General features: G+C 42.9%; 1 protein-coding gene across 1 annotated transcript; it reads right to left on the bottom strand.

The window, feature by feature from the left end:
• Nucleotides 1–273: 273 nt before the first annotated feature.
• RRAGC (Ras related GTP binding C) lies at nt 274–12,258 on the bottom strand. The gene is made up of 7 exons (XM_006031906.2): nt 12,220–12,258; nt 7,202–7,405; nt 6,347–6,546; nt 5,437–5,551; nt 3,563–3,705; nt 3,164–3,312; nt 274–2,196 (listed from the first exon to the last, which is right to left on the bottom strand). The coding sequence occupies exons 1-7, from the start codon at nt 12,256–12,258 to the stop codon at nt 2,045–2,047; spliced, it is 1,002 nt and encodes a 333-aa protein (XP_006031968.1). The 3' UTR covers nt 274–2,044.
• Between the last annotated feature and the right edge of the window lies 1 nt (nt 12,259).

Here is a 12,259-nt window from a genome sequence, read left to right as displayed (position 1 = left end):
TGTAGCCAGGGATGCCCGTCTTCTTACACATGCCAACTTAATGGGAAAGTAGGCTCACACAAACACCCCCCTCTTTGTCCTACATTAACCATGTCTTTGTCCTACATTAACCATGTACAGAGATCAGCAGGAAGAAGCGTCTGTTGCTTTCTCTTCTCCCCTGCAGGTTAGGTTACAAAGAATACACACATGCACAACCCCGCCACCCCCACTCCAATTGTTTTGGTAGCTTGCCACCTCTTTCAAACATGATCTTACAGATTAAACAGAGTCTCATATAAAGAAAGGCAGTGGTTTTGTCCAAATAGCACCAAAAGGCATGCTACGTACATAATTAAAACCTTGTTAAGGGCTGCACTAGGGTGGAGCAGGCCCTATATTCACCACAACATCTTTGGAAAGATAAATTGCACTGCACATGCACTATGAAATGTTCCCTAGAGAAAATGTATTTTTAATGCAGTTTAAAGGGAGAGGGTTCTATAATGCAGGACGTTCTCTCTCCTTCATACGGCAGGCCTCAGACACTCAAACCATCATCAACAGAAATCACTCAAGGCACACTTACGTATATAGATTTTTTATATATAAACATTTTACAGTGGCACTTGTGTACTCAACTGGTCCAGTGGCTTTTGAACATACAAGCATTGAGTAGCAAGAGGAAAGATCTGAATGGAACAGCAATTCTGCTTACTGCCCTTTACAGGACTGACGCACAATATGAAGTCTTAAGTAATATTACCAATAAATTAGATTAAAACAATTCAGATATTGACTCATACTATGGAAAAATGTTCAAGAGATCAAAGATACTCAATTTTAACAACACGAGGGCAAACCAGATGGTAAGCTGTTTGCCGAGAGGAATCAGTACTGAAAACTCTCAAAGAAGGTTAACAAACCGTTCAGGGCATTTTGTATTTTCTCTTGTGTATTGTTTATGTCAAGCCATTGAAAACCAATTTATCCCTGCTACAGTTACTGTGCCCCTTGCACCTCCCTGACTCTGGAAGAGAATGATCCCTTAAAAAGTCCACATAGATTCCCATCACCATCACAAGGTGAAGAATTTGGTCACTTTTTTTCCTTCAAAAGTACCTGGAAGTGTTTAAACTTTTCTCAATGTCCTGCTAAATTCATCTATTTAACAGCTTCCTAAACATTTACAATTACATAACCCTATTGGTAAGAGACACTAATTCCTTTGAAGTTGAAGACGTTCTACTTTGAGTCTGTTTTGATAAAAACCAATATAAACGTAGTTTGTTCTCGCTGTTATTCCCCAACCGCCACCAAATAAGGAGAGCTGGTGAGAAATGTTACCCAACAGCAAAACGCAGAATTCTCTCAAAATGAAGCCTCAGCAAAGTCCTTCAAATGAACCTAAAGCCATGAGAGCAGGTAGAGCTCTATCCTGAATTCATTTAACAAATGTCAGAATGCCCTGCTGAGCAACTTGAGCGGAGGCAAAGGAATTTCATGGAATGATTTGGCTTTCGGTGAAGTTGTAAGGCCACAGGCCTTTATAAAGCAAAAGCATGAATTTTTTGGTGTTTCCACAACAGGGTCAATATCACCACCTTCTCTGCAAGCCAAAAGGTTAAACTCAAGCAAAAAAAAAAAAAAAAAAAAAATGGATATTTTACAGGATAATCAATTAAAAGTGGAAACTGAGCGCCTGGCTGTTCAATGTTTCACATGACAACTCAATCATCTGTAAGCTCTGACTGAAAGGGAGGGATCTCCCAGTCATATCCAAACCGTTAAAGCAGGATTCTGAACAGGAAAAGCCACCACACTCAGAATAAAGCTCGTTTTGAGTTGACAATTCTAACTCCACTGGCCTCAAAAAGTGTTTTTACAGTAGTTTCAGTTGTCCAACACCAGTTACAGGCTGCTGTTCCAAAGTTCATGTTGCTCGTCTCTTGTGGAACACACAAACACCCCAGACTTAAAGACTGTATTCTTTATCCCATTCCACAAAGTTAAAAACTTTGGATTTAAGAGCTGGCAAGTCTGTCCAATCAGTTTTTAGTACCCCCTAGACTGCATTTCTAGGTGTGCCATTGTGAGTCACTGCTTTCATGTTTGGGGTGCTTGCTTGATGGTTGCAGGTTCTGTGGGAGGCAACACCCACCTCAAAGACCTCATGAATGGCTTTGCGGAAACAATGGAAATTGTAGTCAATCAGACCTACGAGGGAAGGAAGAGAAGAAGTTTCTCAGTCCGGTGCCCTTAAGCGCCCAAGGAAATTCAAGCAACATTCCATATAGTAAAAAGTGTAAAGAGCATTTTCAAAAGCAATTTTGCTTGTAAGCATTTTCTGAACAGACTTCACATAGTAATCTACTTAAGATTCTTGTTTTATGTCAAATATTTAATGAAGACAGTGCCACGTTCTACCTGTTATTATAGGCCATTTAACTGCTTTAATGCAAACACACGTGTTCAGAATACATGGTACTGTGCTAGACAGTGTTGATCAAGTAAAAAATCTGCCTCAGGAAATCGTCACATGCAAAGCAGTCTTGTAAAGAAATGGATCTGACACAGGTGAACTACTACAATGCTACCACCACCGTTTAAGGGAAAAGCTTCAGGAATTGATTTTTCACCACAATTAAGGAGTTCTTATATGCCACTGAAGGAGACAACTAGATAGGAAGGAAGATGAAACAGAACAGAAAAGGCAAGCAAAACATCCACAAGTATCTGCAACTCCATCCCTAACACAGCTTTTGAATTACAAGTAGATTTAAAAACAGTACCAGTGTAAGCCACAAATTAGAGGCCCAAACTAAAACAAAGATAACTGCTATGTATGGAACGTAACTTCATCACTATTTCAATCATAGTTAAGGGAAAGAACATGTGGAGCTGTTCAGTGTTATTTCTCAACCAATGTTGCTGCAGCAGAAGCAAGAGGCAAGTGACATAAACCAAAACAGGCCATCCAGCTCCCACTTCAGAGGGACGATAAAGATTACAGCAGCCTAATTTACTTGTAGTTAGCTGCACACTGAGAAGAGAATGAGGCGGAAACACAAGTCTTACACTCAAGTTACAAGTCATTTTAACAATTGAGACATGAACGTTAGATTTTACAGGCAAAAGTAGTTCTTTGTACTAAGAGGGCTTGCCCAGTCAAGAAAGTCCTTACCTTTGCGCTCAAAGCTTTCTTCTCTAAGAATGCAGACTAGTGCCAGAAATTTTGTCACTTCCTTTAAATACAAGACAGTTGTGTTATTGAGTTTGATAATTGCCATAGACTCTTTATCATACGCACTTCCACTGCCATCTTCCTTTAACCTACAATGAGAGAGACACACAATATACACATGCAGAAGAACACCACACACCCTTCTTACCAAGACCCCATCCAGTTGCTAAACCAGCTGCCTACCCTTCCCCTCCAGAAGGATCGAACAGGAGGATCAGTAGTCCCCAACAATATTATGCCATTGGCTTAGGCAGTCAATATTTGCATGGAACTTGCAGCTCACCTACACTATTTTGTAGCTTTTACTCTAAATCAGTTCTAGGAGGGTTAGTCACTTACCCATATATACAAGAAACATCAATGACTACATCAATCATGTCACAGCACAACTCATAAGACTGCATATCCACAGGGGAGCTGTCTGTTGCAATGTAGATTTTGCTGACAACATCGAAGAGAAAAGCTTTTTCAATTCCTGAATTCTTCAAAAGAAAAAAAAAAAAATGGAATGTGTTAAGTCAGTCCTTAAACTATTCATACATTAAAAAAAAAAGAGTCTAATTTATGTATAATTCACACATTTTCATATATTTAATAGCAAGACAAGTTAATCAGAAGGCCTGAGATTTGAACAGTTTCCACAGTCGCTAGAGACATATTACATCTAAAAGGATATGGTGTCAGTCTAGGGACTTGTTGGCTAATAACCATCAATGTCATATTCTGGCTGAGAAAAAAAAAAAGATTTAAAAAAAAAAAAAATAAATCATTTGTCATTAAACAAAAAGCTACATGGAAGAAATAAAACCCAATAGGCAATATTCTAAAATCCAGCCCCTCAGTTCACAATTCTACTGTTAATAAAGACAAAATTTTGCTGTATTTCAGGGACCTGCATTTGGCAATTATTTATCTTCTTCAGAAATTTCCTTCTGCAGCAAGTTTACTGGCTTTTGTACCTGTACAGCTAATTCATTTAATCAATACACAGGTAGCAAAAGGTGAAAGGCAAATACTTGTGTGACAATACTTAGCTAATGGCAAATACTTCTATTGGCCAATGCTTATTCAAAACGTTTTAGTGTAATTCCGTATGACAAACAACTAGCCAAAGAAATCTAAGGAACAGATACTATGTAGAAAAGGGGAAAGGAAGTAAAGCCAATTTCTAAACTTGTGATGGCAGAGTGTATCATATCATGGGTGCTGACAATGAACAAAATCACAGGTCCCAGACAGTCATTTTTTCAAAGAATCCTGATTAGGTGCTAGTGCTTACAGCCTATCATCATCAAGGATGATCTACCACTAGTAACTCAGATTCCTTAAAAATTGTTCATGGGTGCACCCGCAAGTGTCTGTGGTAGCCAAATCGTTTGCACACCCAGATCTACCCCAGATCATTTGCACACCATCACACATAACATTGGGAATGTACCCAGGACAGCTCTCTGAAGACATCTTTCTGGCTCCTTCTCCACTAAGTTCATACTCTGTTCTAGTTTCTGAAGTGCTGCACTGCTCTGTTCTGCCTCACCTCTACACACCTACACGTCTGTCCATGTTCTAACAGGGCCATTTCCTCCTACTCACCTTTTCGTGCTATTTGCCACACCTATGCAGCTCCTCTCCATCATCCACTCCTTTTTGGAATGGTCATTTTACATACGGCCTTCTTATATTCACCAGATGAGCTTCTCTTCTCATCCAAACCACTTTTACCTTTACAATGTTAGCTCCCTGCTCTAAACCTAGGTTTTTTGTTTGGTTTTTTTTTAAACAAACAGCCAATGTGTCTTGTTAATAGCATTCCTTGCAAGTCTTCACCCTCTTCCCCCTTAGATAGTTGTTCTTCAACTATCTGTAATTTAGACCACAGCCAGGTGTACACTACAAATATTTACCAGCACAGCTCTGGTCACAAGCAAAATCCTCGATAGGCATGACTCTGCTGACAATTTCAGGGGTCCTGGAACATGCTATGCCAGCTCTTGGTGGCAAAGTGCTCATAATATGACTGGAGCTATACCAGCATAGCTCACCAATATTGCTAAACCAGAAAAGTCTTTCAAGCATTGACCTATACTGAGTTCCTCATAAAAGAACCTCGTTTGTTTTATTTGCATAGCGTCTTTGCTGTCCCAGAGGCATGTCACTGTAATTTCAAATATAATGCTAGAGTTAAGTTAAAGTAAGAGTGATAAGACACTTACTGATATAAAGATATTTAGTAGATTTTCCAGGGTTGGCAGTTGTGGAATGAGTTTCTGCACCACTTTACTGAAGGCTTCAAATATTGAATGGTCATAGATACTGGTCAAATAAAAGCTGGGGGAAACAAACATTTTCCAGTCTAGAAAAGTTAGGTGTAAATCAAGGCTGCAATAAGTTGTCAACATTACGTTTTCTGTTATTCAAAATCTACTGTTCTGACAGAGCTTACCAGTCACAAGACTACACTTCTGTGGCCACAGAAGCAATGCATTTTGCAGGGTTGTTGGACTAAGCATAAGACACAAATAAAAAGAGAGCAAGAAATACACCCAAACTTGTTTGGTCTTTTCATGTGCCCTAGTGTACAAGGTAATGCTGCAATCTCTTATGGGCATCTGTTACAGAGATTTAGAAACTTCTTCCTGACTTTCCACTTGGAGCATATCTACACCGAGCTGCACAGGAATTGGTAGCAATAATTAACAACTCTTCTAATATAGATAGACACAACCATAAATGAAAGCTCTACCAAGCTCCTATTGACTCATAAGAACTCAAAAATGTGTGCAGCTCATGCACACAACAAGCAATGGACAGTCCACAAAGCATCACTGACCATACACCAGTCAGAACTGGCACTGAAAGTCTAACCCCCACCTCGCAAGAGCAAAGTGGAATAACCTCAATTACCAAGGAGTTGGCAAACTATAAATGGCCAGGATTATACATTTTAAAAGCAAGCTAGCCATCTCTAATGCCTGGTTACACCCTGCCAAGAGTTTGTGGCACACTTTGTAAGAACCAAGTGAAGATGCTTATTACAGTCTCTGATAGGAAATGGAGGAAGAGCCACTAATTTTGCGTACAGATTAGCAAAAGTGAACTATACACAGAATTTGCATTGCTCACCTAAGGTGGAGTTTTTCAAGCCCAGCATCTGCAAGGTCATCATTAGCTCTTTGATGAATATCCCTTTGAGTTTCTATTTTATGGTCATCTGATAAGCCGTCAACTTTATGAATAAAAACTTCAAAGTTCATTTCTGGATTAACTTTGTAGGCTTTAGAAACAGTAATGTGCAGTCTTGTTAAAGCTTCCATGTAGTCATCCTGCAAAACCGTTTTGGGAAAGGTCAGTGTCAAGGCTATAGGACAATTAAGTGATCTTTCACCATCATGCCATGCTTCTATGTGAGTACAAGCTACCAATACTTCCATGACAAACAGTGTTTCTGATTTTAAATAGCTCTCACAGAAGAAACTAGTTGCGATTAAAAAAAAAAAAAAAAAAAGGCTGAAAGTTTTGAATCTTGTTCTCTGTTACCTTCTAAAGAGGATGTGATTTTAGAATTACCTAGACAAAACAAACGTTTTGTTTGTTTTTAAACCTATACAAACCTTCCCTTGTTGGCACATAACAGCCAAACAGTAAGAAAACCAGGGAAATAAACTTTGTTTAATGGAAATTATTCATTACTTATCCACAAATTCCTGGACCTCCTTCTGAAGTATCTGATACAGATCACCATCAGACAGAGGATGTTTGGTTACAGAGACCATCTGTCATGACAATTCCTATGTTCTCCAAGTGGCAATCTTTAATGGGCCAGTATAATTTAAGTAAATGTAGGTAAAAAGTGCAAATATTTTATAAATCTATCTTACAATAAATGTAACCCTGCCATCAGTCCCTCCCCCTCCCCACTCACTACCCACACCTCCAACAGCAGGGTAAAACTTCATGTTCTTCGCTATTCATATCTACCTGAGCGTCAATAACATATATCAGTGCCCCTGTGCCTCTGAAGATCATCTCATAATCAAATGTTGGGTCAAAAAAGTCCATTTGTCCTGGAAAGTCCCATATCTGGAAATTCACGAAGGAACTATTGGAAATATCATCTTTGTAAATCTTGTTGGTGCTCTCCAGAAACAGTGTCTCGTTAGGAGACATTTTATGAAAGACCACCTAGTAAAAGAAAACAAAATTAATTAGCTGTTAAAGATCTGCCATTAATCACAAAGTCAACAATGTTAGAAGAGAACAAACAGAGAAGATACCTAAAGATGACCAAAAGAAAGCCTTACATTTCAGAATGTGCCACATACCAGTAAGATACCAGTCTCACAATTAAAAAGAAAAACCCAAGACTTTACACTTGACAGTTTCCTGCCTCAGCTAAAGCAAACAGGTTTTTTAATTAAATAGATGTTTACAAGTGTTAATAATCACATTGCTTAGTCAGCAAGAAGGAACTAGATTTACTTCCCTCCCCACTCTCCCACATCAGTGTAATACGGTGGCTTCAAGCCACCTTTGTAATGCCACAAGAACTGGGAAACTATGACTAGAGATGTGCTTGTGGCCCATTTCTGGAACCACTCTCATATTTTGGAGCAATAATTTATCCAGCAGAGTGTTCTGAGACTGTGGCAAGGGCAGGGAAATTATAAGGGGGAGGAGATAAAATGGGAATGCATTGGGAGAAAGGGAAAATAATGTCAAACCAGGGGTAGGGATGAAAGGCAGGGGGTGCCCATCACCTCCAGGTTCTCTCCCTACATGTGCAGGCCAGGGACCTACACACCTCTCGCTTCCTGCGTGGGAGGCAGGAGCTGCAAAGCTTCCCCATTCTGGAGTATCCAAACCTCTCCCCATGATCCCCAAGTGAGTCAACAGCTGAGGATGCCCTCCTCCCTCTCCATGGAAAGCTGAGCACAGGCACGCTGCAGAAATTCAGCTAATGCACAGTACTGAGTCTGGGCATGCTTGACACCAGCACAAGCTGTGAAAGCACATTTCCAAGTCCTTTAAAATCCACATGCATGCCCACATTGCCTTGAACCCCGGTGCTCCTACGGGCAATTCAAATTAGTGTTAAAACAAGTGTGGTACCATTTGAGTCGGGGCTTGTCAACATTCCCTCTCCCTCACTCTCAAATTAGTTTAAACTGAACAACCTACCATCAGTTTACACAACTCCCACCCTAAGGGAATCAAACTATCCTTGTAATGAAGACGCACTGACGCTCAAACACTTGTGGTTTACCCTGCCAATAAATGGTACGTGCAGCTCTCCCGGGGGAAACAAAATTCAGTGTTGTTTGATAGTCATACGCTCAACCCCAAGAATTGCCAGCAAATGTTCTCATGATCTGGGTGAAGTGAGCACGCTGTAGCCACCATCCTGACCAAAAACCAGGCACTGCAAAGGTGGAACCCTTTGCTAGCAGAAATTGCAAAGCAAAAATGTAGGTGCTCTGCTACGATCTGTTTCTGTCCAAGGGTGATTTAATTTGGGGAACATACCATCCAACTACAGTAAGATGTTTGTAGAACCTTAGAGAAACCAATTGGAAGGGATAACAAATCCAGTCCCCTCCTCAAACTGTCTTTAAAATTTAAACAAGTCCCATGTGCAGATGTCTGCTAGAAGGGGGCTGGCAAAACGGAGACAGGTTGGGGTCAGAATACTATCGCAGCTCACCAAGCCAGTCATCTTCTACACAGGCAACCACATTCACATGGTTCTTTTCACAGAATCTGTCAGACTCTGATCCCATATTAAGGGCTGGGAGGAGAATGGGTGGATGGGATGGCAGGTGGTAATAGGAGCAGGGGGGTTAGGGGGGGCAGACAACTACAAATCCCACATTCTTTCTTCTAATGCGTGTACCAAGGACTGGGGAGACCCTGCTCCTCACACTTTCCCAACACCCTCAAACCTGCACAACAGGATTTAAGAAGGCCCCCCAAGTGGCATCTGAGAGCCAAAGTATACAAAAGTAAAGTGCATACCACCAGGGCCTGGAGTGTGGGCCAGATGGACAAAGAGTCTTGGCCAAAGTGGGACAGGGAGCCTGCCCAGGTAAGCAGCACAAGAAGGCAGATGGCAGAGTCTAATACAAAGGCTGGGCTGTACAATGGGGGACAGTGACACCCTTTGGTAGCAGTTGCTTATGATTATATGTACAAAGCAGCAGAGGGCACCAGGCAGCAAGAAACAGGTTCTAATGTGCTTAATGGTTTTTAGGGTGCTAATGGGTTAACTGGGAAGGAAGAGAAGGATTTTAAAATATTGGGGGGGGGGGGGGGGAAATGATGGAGACACCAATCTTCTTTCATTTGCTCACCCTTACAGAATGGTGGTTACTATAAGGCTGTCATGCCTTCAGGGCACAGTCACTCCATTTAAGTGGACTGAAAAAAGACTATGTTCTTACACGAACTCAGTGCTCAGTAAGTTCACAGCATGCTAAGAGCAGTGGTATTAGCAGCCCCCAGAATGAAAAGGAAGGGAGCTGCTCAAGGCTTCCAATAGTTTCAGGGCTTCAAAGCCTTGAAAAGGAAAGGAGCAGGTCAGTTGTGTGCAAGAGGAAAGGGAGGTGTCAGCATGTCAGCAAGTACAGGGACTACACAGCTAACCAGAATACAATTTAGAACATGCTTAAGCTGTTGATGCAAGTATTCACAGTTTGTTACAATAAATGCAACAAACCGTAATTGGGGATGGTTATGCACTAAAGTGAATCATGCCCTTATCCAGTATGCCCACAACTGGAGCACTCTCTCCTGCCAGCCCCATTGAAACCTACCTATCCCAGGCCCTTCAACCGAGGACCATGGCCTTCACACCGTCATAAAGCACTCGGGAGCCCCAGGCTCTCCTCCCAGCCCTTAATATGGGATCAGAGCCTGACAGCTAGCCACAGCAGCACATTTGCTACAAACCTACGCAATCACTACTGCAGCACAGACAAGTGCGGGCTCTTAGAAGAAATATTTTCTAAAAGCCTGAGAAAATCCACGACTAGTCTCTTTCTGAACACAAACTTCTGATGTTCGTGTTCACATCAGACACACTTGGATGCTAACGTTGCTGGTGGGATACCTGCTGACTTCCTGCCCCTGGGCAGGGGGCTGGACTTGATGATCCTCCGGGGTCCCTTCCAGCCCAAACGTCATGCAATCTATGCGCGGTGTTACAGCACGTGCCCACACAACGATCTCGTTGCTGGCAACTGGATTTCAAATGCACTGACCGATTCATAGAGGTAGGGTCGGAGGGGACCTGAGCAGATCACCTAGTCCGACCCCCTGCCCTGGGCAGGGATGAATACTGGGCTCATATGAATACGGAATTCATATGAATATGAATACTAAGTTAAGCTCATATGACCCCAGTTAGGTAGTCATCAAGCCTCCTTTTAATGACGCCTAAGATAGGAGCCTGGGGTTTGGTGCAGCTCAATCCAAAGCTGGAGGGATCCGTGAAAACAGAAATGATCCGGCCCTGCCTGATCCGCCTCACAGGGATCGAAGGAAAGAGAGTGGGTCCCTTAAAAAAAATAAATAAATAAAAATAAATAAATAAATAAATAAAAATCACATCTCTCTGCGCTGTTGCGCTGGCAGAGCAGGACGTCGCTTCGCTTCGGCAACGTCACAGAAGCACAGGCGCGCGTCTCAACTCTCCCTGTCAGGTTTGACCTAGAAACCACTATACAAAGCCCAAGCAAAAGTCTCTGTTATGTAACTAATGCCCATCTGCAATGATAAGGAGGAGACAGTCTTAGATAAAGGAGGCTTGAAAACAAAAGCAGAATCAGAGGACTAGGGCAAAGAGCTAATTTAAATACTAAAAATCACACCCCTAGGTGGGGAGGAAGTATGCTAATGAAACATACATGTATGGAAATGAGATACATGGCTAAAACACAGGCATAGAGACATGCTCAGTAAAGAACTCCTTGCGTCACTCCCTTATAACCAATCAGCAAACAAGACTGCTTATGAAGGTCCAATACTCCTGTATAAAAGATGCTTAGAATTAAGAATCTGTGTGCTTGTTACGTGAAATTATTCCGCTTGCACCTTGTATTGCTAGCAATAAATCTTCTTTATACTTTCACCCCTGGTATCTTTATTGGCTTTTGCAAACCAGGCACGATCCCAGACTTGAGCTGGGGCTCAACATCCCCACGTGACAAGTTTTGCTGAACCCGTCGTTTTGGGAGGGGGTGAGATGCCGCTGAAAACCCTGTCCTTGCTGGGAGAGCGTCGCTGCCGACGAAAGTCAAGGAAGGGGGTTCCTGGGTCCGCTGGGCTTCCTGCTTTGGGGGAAAAAGTCAACGTCTTGCTAGCGGGGCTTAAAAACGAAAGCTTTCAGGTGACAGAAGAGCTGCCGAGCAAACGCGCGCGCGCCCTGCATTCGGTATCGGCTCGGACATGGGTGCTCGAGAGAGTCGCTGGCGCGGCGCAGCGATCTCTACGCGGCAGAACGCCACAAGCGCAAGATGAGAAATAGAAAGAAGCGCATTTGCGCTAGACAGCCAAACCACGGGGAAATCCCCCCGGGTCCGACGCCTCACGCCAGCTGCGACAAACCTACGTGTCAGAGTCGCTTTGTTCTACTTTCTGTTCCTCCTTGGTCTAGGTGTCCAGGAAACCCTTAAAACGCTGATTTTAAGAACCGTTAACAAACCATTAATAAGGGGCGGGCGGAAAGGGAAGACGGGCGAGTCGCACGCGAGGAGCGCCCCAAGACCGTGGGAACGAGGCGCTGGTGCCGGGGGGGGGGCGTTGGCGGACAGCAGGTTTCGTAGCTGTCCGGGCTGGACCTCGAGGCCTACACGTGTGACAGTGCGAAGGAAAGCATGGCTGACGCAGGACACCCACGAGCGCGCGGGTGCGACGGGGGAAACGCGAACAACGTTACAAACGCTACAAACGGCTCCTCGTTGAGAGGAGGAGGAGGAGGAGGACGCGGGGGCCGCGCTCACCTTCTGGATGGACGACTTGCCGCTGCGCCGCAGGCCCATG

This window comes from Alligator sinensis, unplaced genomic scaffold (genome assembly GCF_000455745.1).
Source record: "Alligator sinensis unplaced genomic scaffold, ASM45574v1 scaffold1123_1, whole genome shotgun sequence".
Classification (NCBI taxonomy): domain Eukaryota; kingdom Metazoa; phylum Chordata; order Crocodylia; family Alligatoridae; genus Alligator; species Alligator sinensis.
This window is presented reverse-complemented; position numbering and strand designations above follow the sequence as displayed.